Here is a 23,947-nt window from a genome sequence, read left to right on the forward strand (position 1 = left end):
GACCTTTTAGTTGGCAAAACTAACCCAAATGGAAAGGTGTAGGAAATATGAGTTGACTAGAGTTTGCTAGGAGACCCACCTAGGGATTCATCTCCCGGAGTTTTACCTGCCTTTCTCAGCAGCTTCTCGTTTTGAATCCACAGGGGTTGGGTTTTTTTTGTTTTCCAATTTCTCTTCACTGCTGCTGGGCCAAAGAGCCTCAGAGGAGGGAGGAAGAAGAGGATTCGGAAGACACTCATGTGATATTCATTCTCTCTCTCTCACTGCTGTTGAGTTGATGCCGACTCATAGTGACCCAACGGGGAGAGGGTAGAATTGCCCCCTGTGAGTTTCTGAGACTAACTGTTTACAGAAATAGAAATCCCTGTCTTTTTCCCCCCACAGCAGTTTGTGGTTTTGAACGGCACATCTTGTGGCTCACAGTCCAATACATAACCACTATTCCACCAGAGTTCCTTCAACTTATATGATTGGGAATCCTGCTTAAAGATGTCCCAAGACTGGCGAGAGCCTTCTTGGCCCTCTAAGTACGAAATTTAGAGATGCACGTGGGCAAGGGTGCTCTCGAGTGTGGCTAACGTTTGTTGAGCATTTCTTACAAGCTTGGCATTTGCTTATTATGAGCTAGCTAGCTAGGCTAGATGGTATTGTCCTCTTCATTTTACAGATGAGGAGATGAAATGTGGCGTGGTAATTCATTTGCCCCAAGGTCACCTAGTGAGTGGCATTGGTGGGGTCAGCATGCTTCAAGCAATCTGGCCTGAGGGTTTCTCCTTTTCACTGTAATCCGCGACTGCCTCCTCTGATGTCCTTAGGTCAAAGACATGGTTTGATTAGTGTTGTTTGGGGATTTGGAGGATATCGTTGTGAGGGACTCCTTTGTCATTGAGCCCATTCCAACCCATGGTGACCCCGTAGGACAGGGTAGAACTATCCCTGTGAGTTTCCAAGACTGTAACTCTTTACGGCAGTAGAAAGCAACTAGGAGCTGGCTAGTTGCTTCAACCTGCTGACCTTGTGGCTAGCAGCCGGATACGTAACCACTTCATCGCCAAGGCTCCTGAATATAAGACAAGAGTGTCAAAGTCTGCTTTTAGGGAAAGCCACCGTCTACTTTCCGTTGAACCTAGACCTACCTTCATGCACGTTATTGAGCGTGTCAGTCATTGCATTAATGGTGAAGTTAAAATTTCTGACAGAAAAAAAATTACATTTAAATCGTTTTCAGAGAACTTTCTTCCAAATTCACTGCCATCGAGTCAATTCAGACTCCTGGTGACCCTGTAGGACAGAGTAGAACTGCCCTGTAGGTTTCCGAGCCCATGGATTTTTACAGGAGTAGAAAGCCTCATGACTCTCCCTAGGAGCGGCTTGTGGTTTTGAATTGCTGACCTTGGAGATTAGCAGCCCATCTGGTAATCTGCTCTGCCACCTGAGCCCCTATCGGAGAGGGATACTTGGGTTTAACCAACTGTTTATACAAGATGGGGTTCCATCTAAAGGAGAAGCATTCTTGCTCGCTTTATAAGAAAACACCATGCAGGGGCGGGGGCGGGGATGACTGGGTGTGATCTGCTGAAAGAATTTCATCAAACTGCTCAGAGGACTTCCTTAAGAAGTTAAGTCTTCTAAATAACTCCCCATCTTACCCTTCTCTAAGGTTAAAAATCAATTAAGAGGATTGGAGTGAAGGTGTCATTTTACAATTGAAAGTCTAATAAAGCGAATCTTGGCAAGAATGCTTAACGACTGCCTGACCAGATGTGGCCATTTCCAAAAGGCAGGAGGATCCCACAGCGATTCCATCTTCCTGAAGGTTCAGAGTAATTCTGATTAATCTGTTTTGAGAAGGCAGGTACCCACGCATCCTGCGTATCCAACAGCAATATAATTAAAATTATTAGAGCTCATATTTTTTCTGAATTATAATTCTTACTATCAATCATAATTTTCCTAGTGTCCCTGGTGTTTTGAAATCTAAAACTAGGAATTTTAAAAGTCCACACCTGTCAAAGAGTTATGAAATTGTCCCAGATACGCTTCAGTCTGGGAAGGAAATAGAATAAATTTCCCGTGAAAGTACAGCTCTTTTTTCAGCTAGGAAAATAATAGGATTATTGCTTCCCACCCAGATGTCAAACTCCTTTCTCAGATGTGTACGTTCTGCCTGCGTCTAGACCCAGCCAACTCTCCCCATCGCACAATTCCCGGGAGCGATTCAGCATACAGCCTGTTATTTGCAGCCACAGTCACCTAGCTTTAAACACATGTCAGTCCACGTGTGTTTCTTCACCAAACACACCATGCTCTGGCTCTCTCTGAGCTCTGAGTTGCTGTTAGGTGCTGTCGAGTCAGGTCCGAGGACCCGAGTCAGCTCGGTACAACAGAATGCAGTACTGCCCAGTCCTGCACCACCCTCACAATCCTTATTATGTCCGAGCCCCACTGTGGCAATTCATTTTGTCAAGGGTCTCCCCTTTATTCATCGTTTTGTTATGTGTGAGTTAGGTGGGGGATGGCATTGTGGAGCAGAATGTGGCTCCACGTCCCCAGGGCCTGTTAGTCTAGTGAGAGATAGATGCAAATGAAGATATGCTGAGAAAATGCCACACGTTTGTCAGGATTAAAATACTACAGACTGAAAAGGCGGGGAGGAGATTTGCCAGAACGGTTTTCTGGCCGCCGTCCTTCGTAGTGAAACCTGTGCTGTTCGAGTTGGAGAAAGGAAGGGCAGGCGTGCCTCTCAAGGTCACTGTTTTGCAGCCAGTGTTTTGAGCACAGCCATTGAGTTAGGTTTTGTTGACGGGTGTTAGGAAGCATTGTAGTTACTGTGGTATAGAAAAGAGGCTGTCCTCAGCCAGAGCAAACTTCGGTTCCCAAACCCAACTCACTGCCATCAGTCAATTCTGACTTGTGACCCTTTTTCTAGAACAGTTACATATCAAGGATCCCTGGTGGGGTAGTTGGTTATGAGTTGGCAGTTAACCACAGGGTCACCAGTTTGAAACCACCAGCTGCACCATGGACCAAAGGTGAAGCCTTCTGCTCGTATGAAGAGTTACAGCCCTGAAAACCCACTGGGGCAGTTCTCCTCTGCCCTAGATAAAGAATCGCTGTGGGCCCGCTTCATGAGTGAATACCTGCCATACACACAGTGAAACAGAATACTATGCTTACTAGTAACGGCCTTTACTCCCATGTTCTCTTCCACTGTCTTGACCAGCCATTATTACAAAGCCGGCTTGGGTTTTCTGCTTGCAAGACTGCAAGCTTGGGAGAAGGGAGATGACCTTAGAAAGTCCGTAATGCAGCCTCTGCTTCCAGTGTACTTCCAGGGAGCAAAGAGCGAGGAAACCGATCTGAAGATTTTATGGCTAAATTCTAGCCCCAGTTTTGTGTCTTATAGGACTTTCAAGCATCCTATTCCGGCAGGATTAAACTAACACTTGGTTGTATATCATGTCTTAATTTGCTGTAGAAGTAGAGAAAGAGAATGAGGCCCAGCAATAGTTACCCATCTTCACTTATGTCAATAGAAAACAAAGCAGCCGGTTGGTTCCTCCATCTGCAGGTCCGTGTGATGCTCACCACGGCTCTCCCTCACCCTCGCTGGACCTCCGCTCCATCACATCTGGCCTTCTCGAGCTGTTGGTCTCCCGGATGAAAGACCATTGTTCCCGTCTGCTGTGTCCCAGCTGGGGCCCCCAGTAGTGTCAGGGCCCCAGCCGGTTGATGTCTTCCTGTGCTGGAAATGCCTGGGGTGACGAGAGTGAAGGGGCGCCCACCTTCACTGAGTTCATTGAAGGGGCAGCCTCCCGAAACCAGTTTCCATTTTGGTACAGGTTTTGTCAGAGAGAGAGAGAGAGAGAGTGTGTGTGTGTGTGTGTGTGTGTGGCAGGTGGACAGGGATGATGGCATTTTCTCATTTTGCACTTTTGGAAAGGCGCAAGGAAGTATGAAACCCAGCGTGGGTCCTAAACCCATTGCTGTTGGATCAACTCCAACTCTTAGCCAACTCTGTCCACAATGCTGTGGACAGAGGAGAACTGATCCATAGGATGCAGAGACTCTGCTGGAGCAGGCAGTCCCACCTCTCTCAGGGAAAGGCGTGTGTTTGAACTGCTGACTCTTTGGATAGCAGCCCAGTGCTTCACCCGCGGCATTGCCATGGGTCCTTGATCCAGTGATAAAACCCCAAACCAAACCGGAGTCACCGCCATCAAGCCCATTCTGACGCATAGCAACCCTGTAAGAGGTTTCTGAGCCCATACATCTTGATGAAAGCAGATGGCCTCCTTTTTGTCAGGTGGAGCTGGTGGTGCAATTGAACCTCTGGCGTTGTGGTTAGTAGCCCCAAGCTTACCCAGTTGAGCCACCCGTGTTCCTTAATACATCGAAAACCGTGTGGATTACAGCGTTGCATGATGGGGATAGCACAGGACTGGGTAGTATTTTGTGAATTGAGAGTCGACTACACTCAGTCGCAACAGCAACAAATCAGTTTGGGGTCCCTACGTGCTGCAGCCCCACCCACTGCCATCAAGCTGACTCTATGTCATGGGATAGAATTTATGGATGTATGGGAGCAGACAGCTTTATTTTCCTCCCGTGAAGCAGCCGGAACTATTTATCCCACAGCACTGCCTGGATACGTATTAGATGCTTAACCATAAGCTAGGTGGATCGAACCTATCAGCCACTCCGTCGGAAGGCTGTTTGCTCCCATAATAACGTTTTTTTCAGCATTGGAAACTTTCTATAGGCTCACTCTATAAAGTCAGAATGAGTCAGAATTAGCTCGATGGCAGGGGTTATTTTCTTCATCTCTGGGCGACCTGGACCCCCATATTTTCAATCAGCAGCCAAACAAGTTAGCCATTTAAACAGGTTTGCAGATAGCCCTTTGTAAGAATGTGTAAGTTAATGCAGCTCAGCGCTTAGGGTGCATGTTCTCTTTCATGGTAAACGCCAGCAGTGTGCATCGGACACAATACGAATAGTGGCAGCAAGTGAGCGATACAGGTAGCGCAGCTCTTTCATTAGAGAGCTCTGTGCGCGCATCTCTGCAGTCTGTGCTTGTGTTGAGTGTGAGCAGCCAGTCCAAGGTGAAAACCGGAAATGGATGGCTTCTCTCAGTTACCGCAGGGGGCATACCTTTGTTCTCAGTCTCTGTCTCTTTTTAAATTTTGGGCTAAAGCCCACCTGTTAATTTTCTGACTGAGATTTCAACCCTGTATATACACAAAGCCCGAACCAAGCCATAGAGTTGGCTCATAAGGACCCTATTTACAGTTTCTGAGTTTTCAGATCTTTATGGGAGCAGAGCCTCATCTTTTCCCCTTGGAGGGTGCAGGTGAGTTTGAAACGCTGACCTTGCGATTAGTAGGCTGACACTGAACAAGGCCACCAGGGCACCTTTGCTTCTGTAAACAAAACAAAAACCTAGCCCTTAAAAACCCTATGGAGCACAATTTTACTCTTGACAAATGAGTTGCAATCAATTCAATGACAGCTCTTTAAAAAAAAAAAAAATATATATATATAAATAAGTCACAGTAATATTGGATAAGATTATTTCATTTAAAAAATATGAGAAGAATTCAAATACTTGTGCAGTTTTCTAGAAAGTAGATATAGTGTTGTTTCTCTCCAGGGACTAATTTGTGAAACCTGTACTATTTGAGGCTCATACTACTTGAGGCCTCTCCCCCACGTGTGCGTGCACACACACCACCACCAAGTGGGCTGGGGTGGGGACCGTGAAAAGTAAATACATTAACTAGTAGTGCGATGGTGTGGGTGCTTTTCAGGAGGTCAGTTTACTCATCTATCTTTTCCCATCTAATGTTCAGTTTATCGTTTCCTCATGCTTTCAACAAGTGCTATTTAATGTGGAGTAAGTCTGTTTTAAAATAGGTGCTTTCCACCCTGAGCACATTGCAGGCTCAGCGATCATTTTAGTCTTTACCAGCAGTCCTAGGAGAAGATACAAACTGTTCTGCACAGGACTTTCACAAACAGCTGGAAGGAAGTTGGCAGCAGGGAGTCCTAACCCTGGGATGGGCGCCAGGGCGGGAGCTGGGAAGCAGGAAATGCAGAGCCCCGCGAAGGTGTTCTAGTACTGTCACGTTAAAGTTATGTTTCACTTCCCTTAGGAGGGTCTGTTTGTTCCGTTTATTATGAGTCAAACGAAAATGAAGCGTCTTGTCCCCTTGACACAGTGCTATGGGGAAACTAGTGTGGGTCTGAAAATTCTTCATCTGGGGCCCAGAAGGAGAAGAAAAACATGCTCTGCACCCCCGCCCCCCATTCAGAACCCAGAAAAGTAATTAATCGCACAACAGAAATTGAGCAGGAGTTAGTGTCTACAGTGTTCTGATAGCTAGTGTTTGGGTATCATTTGTTAATCATGTTTTGGTGCCCCCCCCCCCCATTTTTTTCACGAGGTGTTTTGGAGTCATTACAGTGTTCTTTTAAATATGAGGTTGACCGAATGCAGAATGCGGCTTTCTATACTGGTGACATGTCAGAGCAAAAGAGATCTTAATGGCTATGTCATGGGGGTGAATTCAGCTGTAATATTCTCACTCCTTTCTGAGAAGCTCAGGATCTTTATGTTGCTTTTTGAATGTTGCTCCTTTTGACTCCGTTACAATTTTAGTGTAGTGTATTGGTCTGTGGTATTTTCTCAACATCGTCTGTGGCTCAACAGCAAATGAAGCTCGGCCTAGCAGGCGTAGGGAAAGGGGACGCACCACAGGGTGAGTTCTGCACGTCGTGTGGAGAGAAGCCTGCCTTCCAAGGATGCCAGCTTAGCCTCTTGCTCTATTTTGCTGACTATAAAGCAGACAGGGAGGCACCCCCAAGGGCTGACTGCCCCAAGGGCTGACTGGGCACTGTCTTGATGTTCCTTAGCTGGAGACACCAAGCAATATTTAGAGCCAGAAGTAAGCATAGAAATCACCCAGCCTAAGCTGCTTGTATCACAGGAGGGCGACCCAGGTGCCTCACCCTGAAATAAAACTAAATTCACTGCTTTCGAGTTTACTCTGACCCTCTGCTACCCCATAAGACAGAGTAGAACTGCCCCTGTGGGTTTCTCGAGACTCTAACTCTTTGTGGAAGTAGAAAGCCTCGTCTTGCTCCTCAGGAGCGGTGGTTTTGAACTGCTGATGTTGTAGTTAGCATCCTTGTGTGTAACCACTATGCCACTCCGGCTCCTGAAGCTGTCCAAAGAGTACTTGAATTTGGATACTCTGATTTTTCACCCAGTAATTCGCTAGTCACAGGAACCCACAGGGAGTAGTTCTACTCTATCCTATAGGGTCACTATGAATTGGAATCTGTAGCCATGAGTTTATTTGGAATTTTTCTGGAGCAAGGAAAGGGGTTTCCCAAGCTTTACACTGGTCATCCTCCCTTTCATTGATTGTCTTTCATTGATTGTCTCGCCTCCCTATGATGGTGCAGTAACCGCTGACATCATCGTACTCATATTCCACCTGAATTTCTATATTTCTAGAAACTTTCCCTTTCTGCCATTCCAACAACAACTTACCAGAACCTACCATCTGAGCCAGCCACGTTGGTCCGGTCACTGGGTTTTGTGAAGAATGGTCCTTCCAGCTGTACCGCTTTAGGCACCTCCGCTTCTCTCTGTTCCTTCACTGTTCCACAGCCCCTGTCCCAGGATTCGCATGCCTTTGACTCTGAATGGCTTCCCCTTAGTATTCAGCTCTCGGCCTTCTACCACTCTGGGCAGCCTTCTTCAGTCACGCCTGTGCCTCCTCCTTTCCTGCTGCTTCTTCCCTGTGTTCCCTTTGTTGACCTCTTGCTGTTTTGAGGAATGACCTCCTGTATTACGTGCGATGCAGCTAAAGGTAGTCAGGGCCTTCTGTCAAACCACTCCTCCCAGAGGAAGTATTCTTCCCGGGTCAGGAAATCTTGAAACCAGGGCCATAGACTCTTCATAGTCTTTCTTGGGCCTTCAGCTTCCTGGTGAATCGTGCACATATAATTTCTTCACTCTAGTGCCATTACGGTTTTTGTTTGTTTTTAGCCCCATCATTCCATTAGTAGTTTTTTAAAAACCTACAGTGTTTCTTGCCCTAACGTGCTCGGGGAAAGCCTGGGACATGACCCAGGTTCTTAGAAAGGCCTCTGGAGGGAACAGAACCGGGGGCTGTTTGCATGGAGGCGTACAGTTGGATGATAAGGAATCCAGTTTCTCAGTTGGGACGGGACGAAAACTTCCACTCAGAGATCACACATTATATAGAAAGGCCTAGGTTCGACTAGGAACCATCGACCTCCGAGGGCGCTTTCTTCTTCCCTCGTGTCCCACCACAACCACCACCCTTCCCAAAGTTTACTCTCTAAGGCATTTCCCCCTTTCGATTGCGCCTCCCTTGACTGCAACATGGTTGCTGCACAGCCAGCCATGTGTGCATAACAGCTGTTGTCTACTTCATGCAGGTCTTGACTTCACTGTGTTTCTGGTACCTGAGACCTTGGAGACCGATGCTTTGTTTATGGACGTGGGTACCCGGATTTGGGTGTGGAAGTTGTAGTTTGAACATGGTGGGATGGAGCTCTGATAACGATCTTGAGAACTCGGCTAATTGTGAAGTCTGTTGGGACATTTTATTTTTAGATTTTATTTAAATAGCTGATATGACACACAGCTCTCCCTTTTGACAGCCTTAATCCAACAGAAAATATTTAATCGTGTCTTGCTGTGTTTCACAGTCCTAGAGGATGCAAAGTTTGTTTCCAAACACGAGGACCAGCTCTCATCAGCTCCTTAGCCCTGTGATGGCGCTTGTGACCCCCGTATCCGGTGGGGTTAGTTGATATTTGCCCTTATGGCTGCGGTGTGCAGACGGCGAGGATCTGTATGCGGGAAGAGGCACTCGCTTCATTCAAACAGGTGCTGCTGCCCGTTAGTTTCCAGACCACAGAAGGACCTCTGCTTTCTGGCCACTTTCTCAACTCTCACGATGCACGCCGCCTGGTGGGCTTTCCCAGCTCTGCCCCCCAGCCCTTCCATCACCACTCACACAGCTAAAAGGAAGTCAAGAAAAGATCCTCACGGTGGAAAAATTAGGCCATCAGGGTGCCGTGCCCACCCCCATGCTCCGTTTGGAAATGTCCCTTACATTGCTCCGTTTCTTTTACTGCTTGACATCCAAAGGTGAGGAAGCAGCACTGATGAATGTCGTCCACACTGTCTGCTTTTCCTCGCCGTACCACTCTTGAGATCACACGTGTCCACCTAGAAATCGTGTCCGTATCTTCTCTGGGCTCTCTGGAAGGAGGGTGTCGTGATGTTATTTTAATTTTTTTGCTTCTAGATACTGATATGTTAACTTTTCATGTTCCTGTTGGGGGGCGGGGAGCTGTGTTTGGGTGTGTGAAGGGCTTCGTTAGAAGGAGAGTCTTCAGGGAGGCTGGATGGAAAGTCAAAGGCAGGTCCTAAGCTTCCTCTCTCTTCAGCATGTGTTCGGAGTCTTGGAGAAGTGGCTAGCAGCGGTGTTGTCGGCCGCAGGCGCACGGGAATGGGGACAAAACAAGCTGTACAAGTTCAGGGAGGCAGGGGAGGACGGCTTGAGCAGCAAGAGATTGGTCAGAATACATCGCTTTTAACCTATTCGTAATAGGAAGGAAATGAGGGAAGAGAATTTATGACAGGTCTTCTAATTTTAATTTTTGTGACTGAATAGAAATTCCCAACAATGTCCATGCTTACAAATGTATCTTAGTTCACATGCAGTTAATTTTACTTCTTTTGGTTAAAGGATCTTTAGACTTGCGTTTCTGTAGAAGAAACGACTTGGTGTGTGAGAGGTCTGGAAGGGCCCCTGAGAACGAGTCCAGTGTGCCTGCCGTGTGCAGTGTCACCAAGTACAGTGGAAGCCCGCCTGGAAAGCGGAAAGCCGGGGACCCCTTGCCTCCTGGGACTCACACCCAGGCTTGCAAAAGAGTGCAGGGAGGAGCTGCTCATACAACTGCCAAGTCCAGGGGGTGCTTTTCCATCAATTTTGTATGGAAATTCAACCCATATCAGTATTACAGTCAGAATCAAATGACCACAGATACTCGTGTATAAGCCGAGTTTTTCAGCACATTTTTAATGCAGTTTTCGTGGTAAAATTAGGTGCCGCGGCAAATAGTTGGGTCAGCTTATACTCGAGTATATACGGTAGCTTGTTTAGCTTCATCTTGGATGGATACAAAGCTTGTTGACCTGCCCCAGACAGTACAATTAGTCCTGGGGTGGTTTTGCGGGGTGGGGTGGGGTAGTGGTGGTGGTAAAGATAGATTACTAAGGTTGGTAGGAGATGGGTCCCTGTTCACCACGTTTCCAAATTGGATTGGGCATGTTAGACGTGTATGTGGTGTTGCTAAGAGGCATTGATGGTTCACAGGAGAGAGCTGGGTTTGATTCCCATCTAAAGCACCTGATGAGTAGACACCACTGTCTTCCAGCGGAGACTTGTGTGTGGCTCCAAGGGTTTCAGTGGGGTGTTCAGACTGAAATGAGCAAGGAAGGAAAGCAGCGTATACTTAATGGTACTTCAGGAAATCACCCATTGGAATCCCAGTGTTTCCCAGTGGTCCAACCTGCTACAGTCCCCTGGGCCCCAGGAAAGAGCGGCTGGACGTCTCTCCTATGTCTGTGTATCTGCTAAACCAGCTACACGTTTCATCTGCGCAGCCACTCTTCAAGTTCCAGGGCTACTTAGGGGCTTGAGAAGCAAAAGACCAACCAATGATGAAATGGAGTTTGGTAAAATAATTTCCCTTTTTAGGTTCTTTCTTTTTTTTTTTTGGATTTACTGTTTGTGCTGTCAGACTCACAGTGGTGATTGCTTTGAATTCATCAGAGTTCTGAAGTTATGGTTAAAGACTTGTCATTTGCATTTCAATATATGAATGAAGGTTTAATCCCCCCCCCCTATTTTAAAGTATGCCTCTGTAAAGTGTCAATTTTCAGCTGTAATACGCTGTGTCTTTCAAAAGTGGTTAGCAGGATCTTTCTATTATGAAAAGAATTATACAGTAGACTTTTAGAACACCCTTCAGTGGAGCCCTGGCAGCTCACAGAGTGATAGTTGTGGCTCAACTAGCGGGAGAAAAATGAGTTGTTCTACTCTTGTAGTCTGAGTTTCGAAACCCACAGGGGGCAGTTCTGTATTGTCCTTATCAGGTCCCTGGGAGTTAGATTGACTGAATGGAAGCAGGGAGTTGGGTTTGACTTTCTTAAGAACAAAAATCATTCCCAAGGGTATTAAGTATCCCCGCCTATGAAGCTGAGAGGTAATTAACTGGTAATTGCCAGAAAGATCTCACTGCCATCATGACTCTGTAGACAGGGTAGAACTGCCCTGGAAGTTTCTGAGACAGAAACTATTGACAAGGGTAGGAAGCCGCGTCTTGCTCCTTCCGAGCGGCTGGTGATTTTGAACTGCTGACCGGGAAGATCGCAGCCAAAAGGGTAACCACTTTGCCCTCGGTTTCTGGTGCAAGAAAGATAGGGACAGAAAAATGAAAGCATTCAAATGGGTTATATAGGACTTAGACAGTATTTTTGAGGTGCCATTGAGAGTGTTGTTAAAGACCCTGATTTTGTTGAGTCTAATTCCAGCCTTAGCGATGTGTATCATCACTTTATCTCTTTGAGGTTGACTTTGTAATCTGCAGGATGAGAAAACAATAATGTACATTTTCATTGGATTAAGTAAAATGCATATAAACAATTAGTAAATATACAATAGATAGCAGTATTGTTCTCCCTAATAAAAGTACTCTAACCTTTTGTGAAAATTTTGGAGTTGACCAAATTTTTTAATACAGTCAAGCTAAGCGCTAGCCAGCTTTATTGTCTTTCTTTGGATACATGTTCAGTCATTTCAGGAATTCAATTTTTACTTGCAGTGAATATTAAAAACTTACATTTCGCTTTAAAAATCTGGGAGGCAGGGGGAGAATGCCAGAAAAAATTTAAATGGACAACCCAGGGCATTTGAGTTATCTCCTTAGGTGTTTTCTCTGCCTTTTGGCCAGCTCTGAAAAATACTTGGCATTAAAGTAATATTTGAGCTTAAACTTTGTCTTGCAGGATTCGCCACGGGCCAGTGGTCCTCTGGGGCATGTTCAGGAAGCCTGCTCCCACCTAGGGTCTGAGCAGGATGGCGCAGGGCTGTGTGTGTTCCTCATGTGTTTTATAGAATGGAAGATACCATTGGAATAAAGAGGGACACTTGCCACACGTATTAAATCAGCTGTTTAAGTTCTAATGTCAGTCTCGGGTCTACTTCTGCTGCCCCCAAAATAAATACCTGAGTCAAAACACATTACTTTATGCCCGAATAATTTCAGAATAAATTATGTTCCGCACATTTCTTTCTTTTTTTTGCCCATGCCTTACTTTTATTCAGGCATGTCCACAGCCTGCACATCCCTTTCAGCCCCAGACGGGAGCAGAGGTCGCAGCTGATCTAGACTTGGCATCACTCTAACTCTTGGCTCCTGGGCCTCCTATTGGCCCACCGTGAGGGATGGTTGCATCTGTAGAGATGGATTAGAGCCTCAGCGTCTTTCACACCTTGCCCGTCTCTCACCAAGTGACTGTGTCTCAACCTCCAGCAGCTACTCTGGACTCCCTGGGTCCTTATGTAAATAACAGCATGGCATATGGGAAGGACATTCTGCCAGCCAAAAATCAAAAGTGACTTAAAATTAATGAGGATCTGACTGGGCTGAGACACTGTAGAATTGGGATGCTCATGGAGACACCTGGCTGCAGAGCCAGGAGTCTGCAGTGGACTGTTGAGGTTGCTGATAAGGTAAGGGAGGTTATATTTATTGCAAAGGCTCTCAACATTTATTCCAAGCCACCTGATTCTGTTTTAAATACACCTGGTTTTCTTATTGTGGTAATAAAGTTCAAGTTATACGACTAAGTTTCGTTAGAACAGCTACCCTGTTTCCCCAAAAATAAGACAGTGTCTTATATTAATTTTTGCTCCCAAAGATGCGCTAGTTCTTATTTTCAGGGGATATCTTATTTTTCAACGAGAAAGAATACTGTACACACTTATTGTTGAACAACAAAAAAGGAAATTTATTACCTGTATATGGTACGGTAGGAGTTGTCATCACAAACCAGCATAACCAGACAAACTGAATCCTACAGTATCAAGAATTTCTTGTTACTACCATTATTTCCATGTATAACAATCTATGGTACATTTACTCACACTTCCCATCTGCTCTGGCTGCACTGCAGCCAACAGTGAACTATGCGGCGGCGCCTGCTGCTAGAGTCCAGAGTTAGATAGCTTTGGGGGGCTTTATTATGGGGGAGGTCTTATTTTCGAGGGATGTCTTACTTTCGGGGAAACACAATAGTGATTCGTATCCTGTTTCAGAGGTTACTCAATACATGATGTCTGTGGTTTAGCACATTTAGTACACAGTTATTGTGTGGTGGGGAAAAAATCCTGTCTCTGGTGTGATAGTGAGTGCTTTTGCTGTGAGGACCCTTGGAGATGTGCTCGCTTCTCTCTCGATCTGAGCCTGATGGCTTCCTGAAGGTCGGGTGTGTGGTGGCAGCGTCAGAGCTGTGGTTTCTTTGGCTTGGTTCACAGCATTAGCTGGTGTGAGCACCATTTCAGACATTCTCCCAAGGTGGCTGCTGGCTGTAACACCACACTTGGCCCCTCAGTTACATGGTTTACAAAAGTTGGGTTCGCTGCTTCTAGGCCTGGGACAGCTTCCAACTGCTACACTGTTCTCACAGGGGTTACATTTCACCCAGTTAGCCAAAGTGGACGGCAACATGCCTGTGAATCTTCTCCAGATGTCTCACTGAAGCCACTGTCGGATGCAGAATTCAGAGAAGTGTGCCTTTCCGGGGGGGATGGAGGCCTTGGTTGAACTTGGTATGTCTTATACCCAAAGAAAAACTTTATTTTTCTTTTTTGAAACATCATCTAGTACAATTATTGGCAATGTTTAGTCAAAGGTTTTCCAGAATCTGAAAACCTTTGGCATTCATACTTTATGCAAGGCCATTTGGTGTCTTAATAGGTGTTCTTTAAGTGGTGAATAAATTAATCTTGCAAAAACTGAATCACATGTCAGGAGCATGAATGATAGAGAATTTTCTACTTGGTGAAATCCTGTTGTGAATTTAATCTCAAAGGAGTCAGGTGGGAGGGACTTCGTTTTGTAGAATGAACAATGCTTTTATAAGATGTATTCAAATGTGTGCGTCAGAGAAGCTGCACTTAAGATAATCTGTGTTAAATCTTGGTAAAGTCATTATAATTTGGAGATTGTAACTGCCTTTGAGGACCCCTGGTGGCCTAGTGGGTTACCAAGTTGGGCTGCAGCGCAAGGTCAGCAGTTCAAAATCACCAGCCGCTCTATGGGAGAAAGATGAGGCTGTTTCCTCTTGTGAAGAGTTACTGCCTCAGAAACCCACCGGGGCAGGTCTCCCTGTGCTGTCGGGTCGCTGTGAGTTGGCATTGACATGATGGCAGTGGGTTTGCTTTAGGGTCTCTGAATCAGACTCAGTACCTTAGTATCCAAGTGACACGCCTGGTGTTTTTGTCTTTGTCTTTCAGCAGTCTCTAGTCCCAGCTCACCCCATGGCCCCTCCGAGCCCCAGCACCACCAGCAGTAATAACAACAGTAGCAGCAGTAGCAACTCAGGATGGGATCAGCTGAGCAAAACGAACCTCTATATCCGAGGACTGCCTCCCAACACCACAGACCAGGACCTCGTGAAACTGTGTCAGCCGTAAGTAGTAGTTGTTATTTTCAGCTGCTTTGTTTCCTCCATCATCTTACAAAGTGATGCAAAAGGTATTCGAAGAGGAGCTTAAGACAACCTGTTGTCTCAGACTCCCCTGTGTCAGAGTCGGGTTTCCAGTGGCGCAAGTAGATCATCACACCTTTCTTGCAAGCCGCCTTTGGCTGGGCTCAAATGGTAAGCGTGGTATTTAGCTGCCATGCTCATTCACCCTGTGCACCCTCCAGGGACTCCTCAGAGAATTCTGTGGCGAGTTGCCATTGAGAGGTCTACTCCCAGCCAGTTTCTGAGCTCTCCCGAGTCGAAACTAGGAATGCATTCTAAGTGCTGTCCGCAGACACTCTGTCGTAGCATCAGCAGACCACACGCGAAAGAAGAGAAATTAATGCATGGTCCGACCATCATACTGGCAAAGGAGAAGTTGTAAAAAATGTGAATTTTAAAAAAAAAAATGTGAATTTTTAAAATAACATGGTGGGGGCCAGGTAAATCCTTTGCAGGAGTGGAAGCACCTCAGGGATCCGATTTACTTCATGAGAGAAATTGGTTACTATTGTTATCAGAAAAGTTGTGACTGTCTAGCCTTATCTTAAATGTGTGTAGAGCTCTCAATTCCAGCTGGGAGTATAATGACAGGGCTTCCAAAAGCATGTGGGGAAATGGAATGAAAGGATAAGGGAACTTTTGCGGGGTCTGTCCTTGTGTGGTCAGGTGGCTCACCTTGTGCATTTGGAAAGTAACCGCCTTGCGAGTTTTGGGAAGCCACTTGGGTATGCACTTAGAGTTCCCAAGTAAGTTCCCATTCAGAATGTCATTGGGCAGAATATAAAAGTGTACTTTGCTGCAATTACAGTAGCTCACTATGAAAGCACTAATTTAAAGGGGCCAAAGATGATTATGTAAAGATCAAAAGCATCTAATGGCTTTACGTTACAAAGGACTACCAGTATGACACCATGTGGGACGTTTCCAAAGACAGTAACGCTTCCTTTACAGAAAGGATTTTACAGCCCTTCTGCCTGTCTGCTTATATATGTAAAGACCACTTTCTAGGCAGCGAGAGATGGTACCATTATAGAAAGAGCATCCCCGTAATAGCATCTCATTGCTGTTGTCCTAATGAATTGAGATCTAGTACTTCTTATGTTTTGTAAGGAAAAAAACAACAACCACATTTCAGAACTACCTGGCACAATATTTTCAAACTAGAATTAAATAACATCTGGCCTTCCTGAAATAACTCATGGTGGTTTTGCTCTGTTCTCCTGAAAGAGGAAGGATAGACTGATAGGTAGTAGGTCTTTAGGGTCTGGGAAGCCCATTGCTATTAGCCTAGATCCTGTGTTACCCTTTGTGGTTAACCTTCTTAGACTTTGGCCGTAGCCCTTACCTTCTGGGGCAGTGAAATAGTGCCTTATCCTAGGGGCTGTTCTGGAAGCAAGTCTTACCCTGGGTTTGTCCTGCATAGCCCAAGACAGAAGGGACTTCACCATATGCCCTGCCCTCCCACAGCGATTTGAGACCACAAGTAAGCCTTTTGTTATCTTGTCTGCTTCTGGCCTCTCACTGGCGTCGCCTTATGCTTTTGCAGCACAATTACAGGTAGATACAGCGCCATGAAGTCTAAGGAGCTAAAAATATAATTTTGTAGAAAATAGAAGAAAGACGCTAACCCTCAAACTCCTGAAGCAAAGACCAGGGAGAGAGGGAGGGAGGGAAAGGGTTTCAAAAGACAAATTGTTCTCTAGCTAGTTTGGGATTTTGTAAGGTTCACATCAAGTAGCCGGAGTGAAAACCATAAAACAATGGAAGAATACCATGTTTCATAGGCAGTTAAGAGGTACTTGAACAATGGAGTCCGTAATTTTTTTTATTGAATCAAGCCATATTCCAAATGCGACAGAAACACGTTCATCATTTTTTCCTAGAAATTTTGCCATTACCTCCGTTGCATTTGTCCAGTTGATGTGCGAGGATTTTCAGTGCGACTGAGCATGGCTCTATTTGCTATTGTCAACAGCAGCAATAACAGCTCTGTCACTCTCTCCTGTCAATTGCAAAGAAAAGTTTTCTGTCATTTGTAAAATTCAGGTTTTTCATTTAACTTTAGTGACAGTTTTTGATACGTATCATATAGAAGCAAACCTGATCAGTAACGGCACTGCACCTTGGGCTGCTGCTAGATTCTTCACGCTTTTCAACCCAGCACATCTAAAAATGCCAGATTTGACTTGCTGATTTTTGGGGGGGTGGGGGTGGGGACATTCTTAGCATCTGGAGAGGGAGGGGGAAAAAGAGCATTCCTTTTCTGGCACTAATTGTCCACAATAAAGAATAACTAGTTGGTGAATGGAAGTGCTGAGATGGGAAAACAACTCATCCTAGGGTGTAAGAACAAACACACAGTGGACATTGTTAAGAGAGGTTAGGAATGTAGCTCCTGGGAACTTTTTATAGTTTGGAAAGAGAAGAGGGGGACCGTGTTTTAGAAATAAAAACTTCAAACTAGAATTTACCGTTGAAGGTGCACCGGGAGAGGGGAGTTAACCTGGAGAGAAACCATTAACTTGGCCTCAAGTTATTTTAAAGTTATCTCATAGAAAGAAGGGAAATGATACTCACAAATGTTTATAAAAAGGGACAGTACAATCCAAACCCTGCTTGAGGGCAAGAGTGACATGACAAGCAGGTTGTGAACATTGGAAAGGAAAACCCTTTTTACGGAGATGTGCGCAGTGGAAGACATAGCTCTTAGAGGAAGGCAGGTGCCATGGTGTTGTAAGAGATGACAGCGGTAGGGCAGTCCAACCCCGAGTCAGAGAGAGTCATGACAGTGGGATAGATAGATGAGACATAGTTAAGAAGAACGGGCTCAGACTGATGCCAGCCAGTGGAGAACCAGACAGTGGCCGGAAAGGTAGTCATGGTAAGGAGATGTGGCTTGAAGGAAGATTCATTGTTTTGCAATCATTTAATGAGAGAAGCTGACCTCTAGTTAATTTGTAGATGGTGGATTGGGTATGGGAGACCATCGTGGGCCTTCATGACTACTCCCGGCTGCTGTCATTGTGTTTTTCATTTCTAACACGTTCTCCCCCGTATAACGAGGGACCATATATCGGAACCAGAACCATCTGGGTAACTGAAAGAAGTCATTTGTTGGCCTCAGGCAGTCCACCTCTCCTCTAAAATCATCCCAATTACACAACCCACTTGACTGTGCTGCATCTTCTTTTCTCATTCCAACTTCTCAAGCAGACCCTGTAGACAGGTGAGCCGAAGGGCTGTCATTGTTTTCATTTTATTGCCACTTTTGTCTTTTGCCCTCAATTTCTCAACCAAAGCGATACTGCATCTTCCATCTCTCTCAGGTTCTCTAGCCTTTTCCCCACTGTCGTCCATCTGTTTGAACCTCTGCCCTTCCGGCATTACTTTTCTTGGCTGATTATACTTTAGCCTCTTCCTGTCATAAGGTTATTCTCTACTCGGTCCAATTTTTTTTAAACCAACTTTTCCACTAGAATCTTCTATGAATACCGCACATTCAACATGGCCACCTCGCCTTCCAAGCGGTCACCTTCTCAGCGTTTGCTCCCCTAAGTGTGAAGTTTCAGAACGACCTTGGGCGATCCGTCCCTCTTTGCCCGGTGTCCTCTGACTCGGGAACTTCTGTGGATGTTTCTTTGGCATTTCCTCTTCCTTCTTACTGCCGGAAGATTTGAGCAGTCTCACCTCTCCCCCTGGAGTGAGATCACTGAAAATTATTTGCTCAGGCTCTTACCTCATCTCAGACGCCTCCTCTTCGCTCAGATGCTTCGAGCCCAAGTTTCCCTGCCTCTGTAAGGGCTAAACCACGCTAATAATGATCTTCCTTATTTCATGTTTTTGTATCATCACCTGACAATTAAAATTCTGTTGTTCAAGTATCTACTACATTATTCAGCATGTTGACAGCAGTGTATAATACTGATAGTAGCATATCATTTGGCCAATTCCCAAATAAATTGTAGAGTCACTGTGGCCTGTGTTACTAGTGTTGGGTAACCCAGAGTATCTACCACAGTTCTGGGCAAGCCCCCAATTCTCAGTCAGTCATCTATAGATTAGGCGAACTCACATTTATGTCAGACAGTGATGGCCAGGATTAAATTAAGTAATAATTATTAAATAAAAAATAAAAAGTAATGTTTACTCATTAAATAAAACTCTAGGTCCGCCGTCTGGAACACAGTTGTCAGGGAATACATCTTACTCTCCCTGTTTCTTTCCTCTCTTCAGATTCTCTGTTGCTAGAATCAGCCTCAACCAGACCTGACCGCACACTTACAAACAAGGAGCCGCACATCAGATTCGGATCTTGAAAGTGTGCATAGTAAGGAAAACGGGCTATGTGCACGTAGCCCCAAACCTCCTCTCTGTCTATGCACTTTTTCTTGGTACTTGGGTCAGCCTCATTGACCCACCCCTGGTTTATTCCCTGCCCTAAGTACTAAGACCTTCTATCATCTCCAGACTTTTCCTTTTTTATTTTACAAAGTGTTAGTACATAAGTTTTTGGTCCATGCTCCTACCTGACAGGTAGTGAGAGCCAAGGGAGCATCGCAGTTGGCCAAGGCTGGACAGGTTCGTGCAGCGGTTCTCAACCTGTGGGTCGCGGCCCCTTTGGGTGTCCAACGACCCTTTCATAACTGTAGCAAAATGACAGTTGTGAAGTAGCAACGAAAATAATTTTATGGTTGAGGGGGGGTGTTCACCACAACATGAGGAACTGTATTACAGGACGCGGCATTAGGAAGATTGAGAACTACTGGCTTAGTGGTTTCTGTGGTATTGACGTCATATGGAAAGTCTCTGATACCTTCATGTGCCAACAACTTACAGTATTTTTACATTTAGTTCATTTTTTTTCCCCATAACATTTTTTTGGGAGCCCATCATTCCATAGTTTAATCACGTCAAGCAGTATGGGACAAATGCTATGCCAATCAGTTTCAAACATTCTCTTGAACTCCTTGATATCAGCTTTAGTAACTTATTTTGAAGGAAATAGACTAAAGCAGAAATGATGTATTTCTGTCCCTTTTGCTGCTCCAACTCTTCTCTCATTCCAAGCAAATCCTTGGTCAGCTGACCTTTTCCATTCCACTCTCTGCCTTTCTGAACAGTGTCCTAAGCAGTGCTCGAGGACGGTGAAGGGCTGCCCTGGCAGCTTTCCAAGGCTGTGCGCTTTAGGGGAGTAAAAGGCCTCATCTCGATATCTCGAGTGGCAGCTAATGATTTGAACCACTGACTTTGCGGCTAGCATCCCTATTAGAAACCCACTACGCCGCTAAGGCTGCTTAGACCTTGGCACTTGTTACTGTGAGACGTACTCATCAGTGCTCAAAATAATAGGACAGTGTTTTTTTTACTATTTTCCTAAATGCAAAATGCCAAATAATGAGAGAGAGTATATGTGAGCAGTAGGCATGGTCCATCTTCCCCTTTATTTTAGAAAAGGAAATGAATAAACACACTCTCTATATATTTTAAGTAGGAATATTAAGAAAGCTAAGCTACACAGTCATGAGAGGCACAGACCAAGAATTTATTGCCTCTTCTCAGCTTCATTATAAAGTGAGGTGCCTGGATCTTACAAACCCAAAGCTCTTGATGTAGGATTACGTTCGAAACTAATATAATGAGATGGTCTCTCTATAAACTCTAATTTACTCTTCAAGTGTTCTCTTCCGGGCAATAGTGGTGGTAATAGTAGTTGTTATGCATTTTGTTTATAGGCACCAATGAAAGGCCTCTGGACACCTCCACCCCATCCTTTCAGTATTTACTATTTCTCAAGTAGTTTTAGATTTGGGCATTGTATTCCAAATTCAGTTGAATTTTTGGATTTTTAGTTTTATAAGGATACTGAAAGCCTTGTATCTAGTTAATTTTCATTTCTACATTTCTTTGAAAGACATCAATTTTTAATAGTCTTAACCGATTGGCAGGCACTCTGGGGCATGGTTCTGTGTTGGGCCGCTAACATCAAGGTCTCATTTGACACCACCAGTTGTCCCATGGGAGAAAGACGAGGCTTTCCACTCCCATGACGAGTTACCGTCTCGGGAACCCACAGGGGCAGTTCTACCCTGTCCTGCGGGTCGCCCTGTGATGGCATTGTCAGTGAGTATGATTGACATTTAAACATTTTTTATAACTTCCCATTAAGTGCAGATGATCCGTTGTCAATATACAGTTGATCATAGAAAACGCATGCTTTTTTCTCATTACTTTCCTTTCACGTCTTGCCATTAAAAAAATTTTTTATAAATAATCCCAAACTCAAAACCAAAACGCACTCCCATGGAGTCACTTCTGACTCATAGCATCTCAGTAGGCCTGGGTAGGACAACCCTTAGGAGTTCCCAACGATGAGGGAGTAGAAAGCCCCTCTTTCTCTGAGAGCAGCTGGTGCTCCTGTTTAGATTTCCCACTCGTCCCCCCTTTCCCTTGTTAATTAAACAGGATTCTTTGTCATTGCAGATGTTTCCATTCTGTGAAGTGGCTACTTTTTATCAGCTCGAGAGTCCTTCATTGAAAGGACTAGAGAAGATTCTCAATATATACAATACTAATTGTAGTATTACCTGGAACTAGGCTTGCTCTGTTTTTGCTGGCAAAGACAGCCAAGTTAGCACGCAGTTAAGTGCCGCAGTGAGGGCCGCAGCGAAGGCGTGTGAGCAGTTTACAGAGGCGTCATCTACGATGTGTTTTCAGATTGTTTCGCGTGTTTTGAAAGGCACGCCAAATCTACTGGGTCATAATGCTGCATCACTAATTTTCATTTAACTCTTCCATCATAGTGAGGTTCCCATAAGGCTCTATATAGCCATATATATACACATGATGGATTGGCGATTGAGCAAAAAATACATCGTCTTCATACTATTTATGAGGGGCTTTCAAAAGTTTATGAAAAAAAAAGACTTGACATGGAATTCTTCCACCTTTTGAAGCCCGTTTGTGTGTGTCCACACACATACATGTAATACATATACATAATCTCTCAGCTACATTCTTCCATGAGCTTTTTGAAGCCCATATATATATTATATATGGAAATCAAAGCAAATTCAAGATTTAGGAACAATATGTATTTAACCGAATTTTTTCTCCCCCCTTCATCTCCTGACTCACCAAACGTACTTGCCGTTGAGTCAGTTGACCCTATAGGACAGGGTAGAACTGCCTCTGTGGGTTTCTGACACTGTTATTCTTTTACAGGAGTAGAAAGTCTCATCTTTTTCCCAAAGAGCACCTGGTTGTTTCGAACTGCTGACCTTGGGGTTAACAACCCAGTGCATAAGCACTCTGCCTCCAGGACTCCCATCCATCCCCTAGAGAAATCACAGAGTTATTTTCTTGTTCATCTTAACTGCATCTTTTCCTTTCTTAGTATGGAAGTGTCTTTACTTCAGGAAGTACTGTATGTACGATAGAGCTTTGACATACCAAAGTATAGTCTGAAGACTTGTAGATATCCCAAAATTTCACAAAAATAATTTTAGCATCACAGAAATCCCCTATGAAATATGCCCGCCTTCCAAAAGAAAATCATCTCTTTCCTAGGTTTGCTTTTATTCTCTGTTCTATCTTCAGCGCTATCAGTTGGCTTGTTGTGCTTGCTGCATAGGGCAGGAGGGTGAGCAGGCCCAACAAATTAAAACAGTATTTCATTCCTTCTTGCTGGTTGCCTCATACACACGTCAGAGGGAACAGTCTTGAAACATGGACGCTGAATGATGGGCTGCATGCACCCACTGGCCACCTGGCTCAGCTCTTCCTGCCCACAGGTGCCCACAAGTCAAATGCATTCTTCAACAGAATCAAATGCATTAACTACAGGCTCTCAGTGTCATTGTGAGTGGTTGAGACATCATGGTACATTGATTATTGCCAGGTACCTACTGTATGCAGTTTCTGATGCTCTACTGATAGAGTGGCAGAAAAATATCAGTTATGTCTATTTTCTAACATACCCTTGAGCTTTGTAGGCTGAAAGAATGAATTTTAGGGACTTAGCTGGTCTTTCCTACTGTCAACTTACCTTATATTTTTTTCACAAGAAAGATTTCTTTATGTGATGGCTGCCCTGGTGGCAGTGTGGGTTAGGTATTGAGCTGCTAACTGCAAGGTCGGTGGGTCAAACCCATCAGCTGCTCCTAGAGCAAACGATGAGGCTGTCTGCTCCAGTAAAGATGTCCAGTCCTGGAAGTCCTCGACAAGGTGCTGTGAATCGGAATCGGCTTAATAGTAGTGGATTTGGTTTGTGGTTTATGTTATGGGCAGGCCTTTTGAAGTTTCCAGGGGAGCACAAACAGTTAGGTGTTTGACTACCAGCCAGATTGTTGGGAGTTCAAATATAATCAGCGGCACCTTGGCAGGCAGCGTGGGGATCTGCTTCTGAAAGGCCGCAGCCTGGAAAACGCAGGGAGCAGTTCTGCCCTGCACCTTGGGCTCCTGGATCGGAATTGCTAGGATGGCAGCTAACAGAGCAGCCCCTGCCCACGCTGCCAGCCAGCCAGCTTTAAAATCAGCCTGGGAGGCCAGCAGTGAACACCGTGACCATAAACACAAGGTCTTTACAATTTTAATCTTCCTCACCTCTGTGGATGCTGGGAGAATTTCTGTCACGCCAGTATGAATGAATCCTAGGTTATAACATCTCCCATCATATCTTTCTGCCTTCATTTCATAGTAACTTTCTTACAGAGGTGGGTGGGGGGTGAAACTCTGTGAAATGTGTGCAGGTATCAGGCTAGCAGCTCACTCTTGTCACGTGCGTGCTGTGTACCCGTCCCGGGCCAAGTGCTTCAGTATAGCATTCCTAGAGCAACTTTATAAGGCAGCATTTTCACCTTCATTTTATTTTTATACTTCAATCATTTTATTGGGGGCTCTTACAGATATTATAACAATTCATAAATCAATTAATATCAAGCAAACTTGTACATATGTTGCCATTGTTATTTATGAAACATTATCTTTCTACTTGAGCCCTTATTTTCAGCTCCATTTTTCCCTCCTGCATCCACCCTCCCACCCTCATGAACCCTTGATAAGATTTTATATATGTATATATAT

The 23,947-nt window shown here is 44.8% G+C and overlaps 1 protein-coding gene across 2 annotated transcripts in view; it reads left to right on the forward strand.

Annotated features, from left to right (window-relative positions):
* RBMS1 (RNA binding motif single stranded interacting protein 1) overlaps window positions 1-23,947 on the forward strand; it is a 190,544-nt gene that overhangs the window by 67,277 nt on the left and 99,320 nt on the right. For both annotated transcript variants that reach the window (XM_004703791.2, XM_004703792.2), the window contains one exon: window positions 14,634-14,809. In XM_004703791.2, coding sequence (XP_004703848.1) covers window positions 14,658-14,809 — 152 coding nt within the window. In that variant the 5' untranslated portion in view covers window positions 14,634-14,657. Of the gene's footprint in view, window positions 1-14,633; window positions 14,810-23,947 lie in introns of those variants that run through there.

Source organism: Echinops telfairi, unplaced genomic scaffold (assembly GCF_000313985.2).
Source record: "Echinops telfairi isolate 266 unplaced genomic scaffold, ASM31398v2 ScPeMD7_4;HRSCAF=17, whole genome shotgun sequence".
Classification (NCBI taxonomy): domain Eukaryota; kingdom Metazoa; phylum Chordata; class Mammalia; order Afrosoricida; family Tenrecidae; genus Echinops; species Echinops telfairi.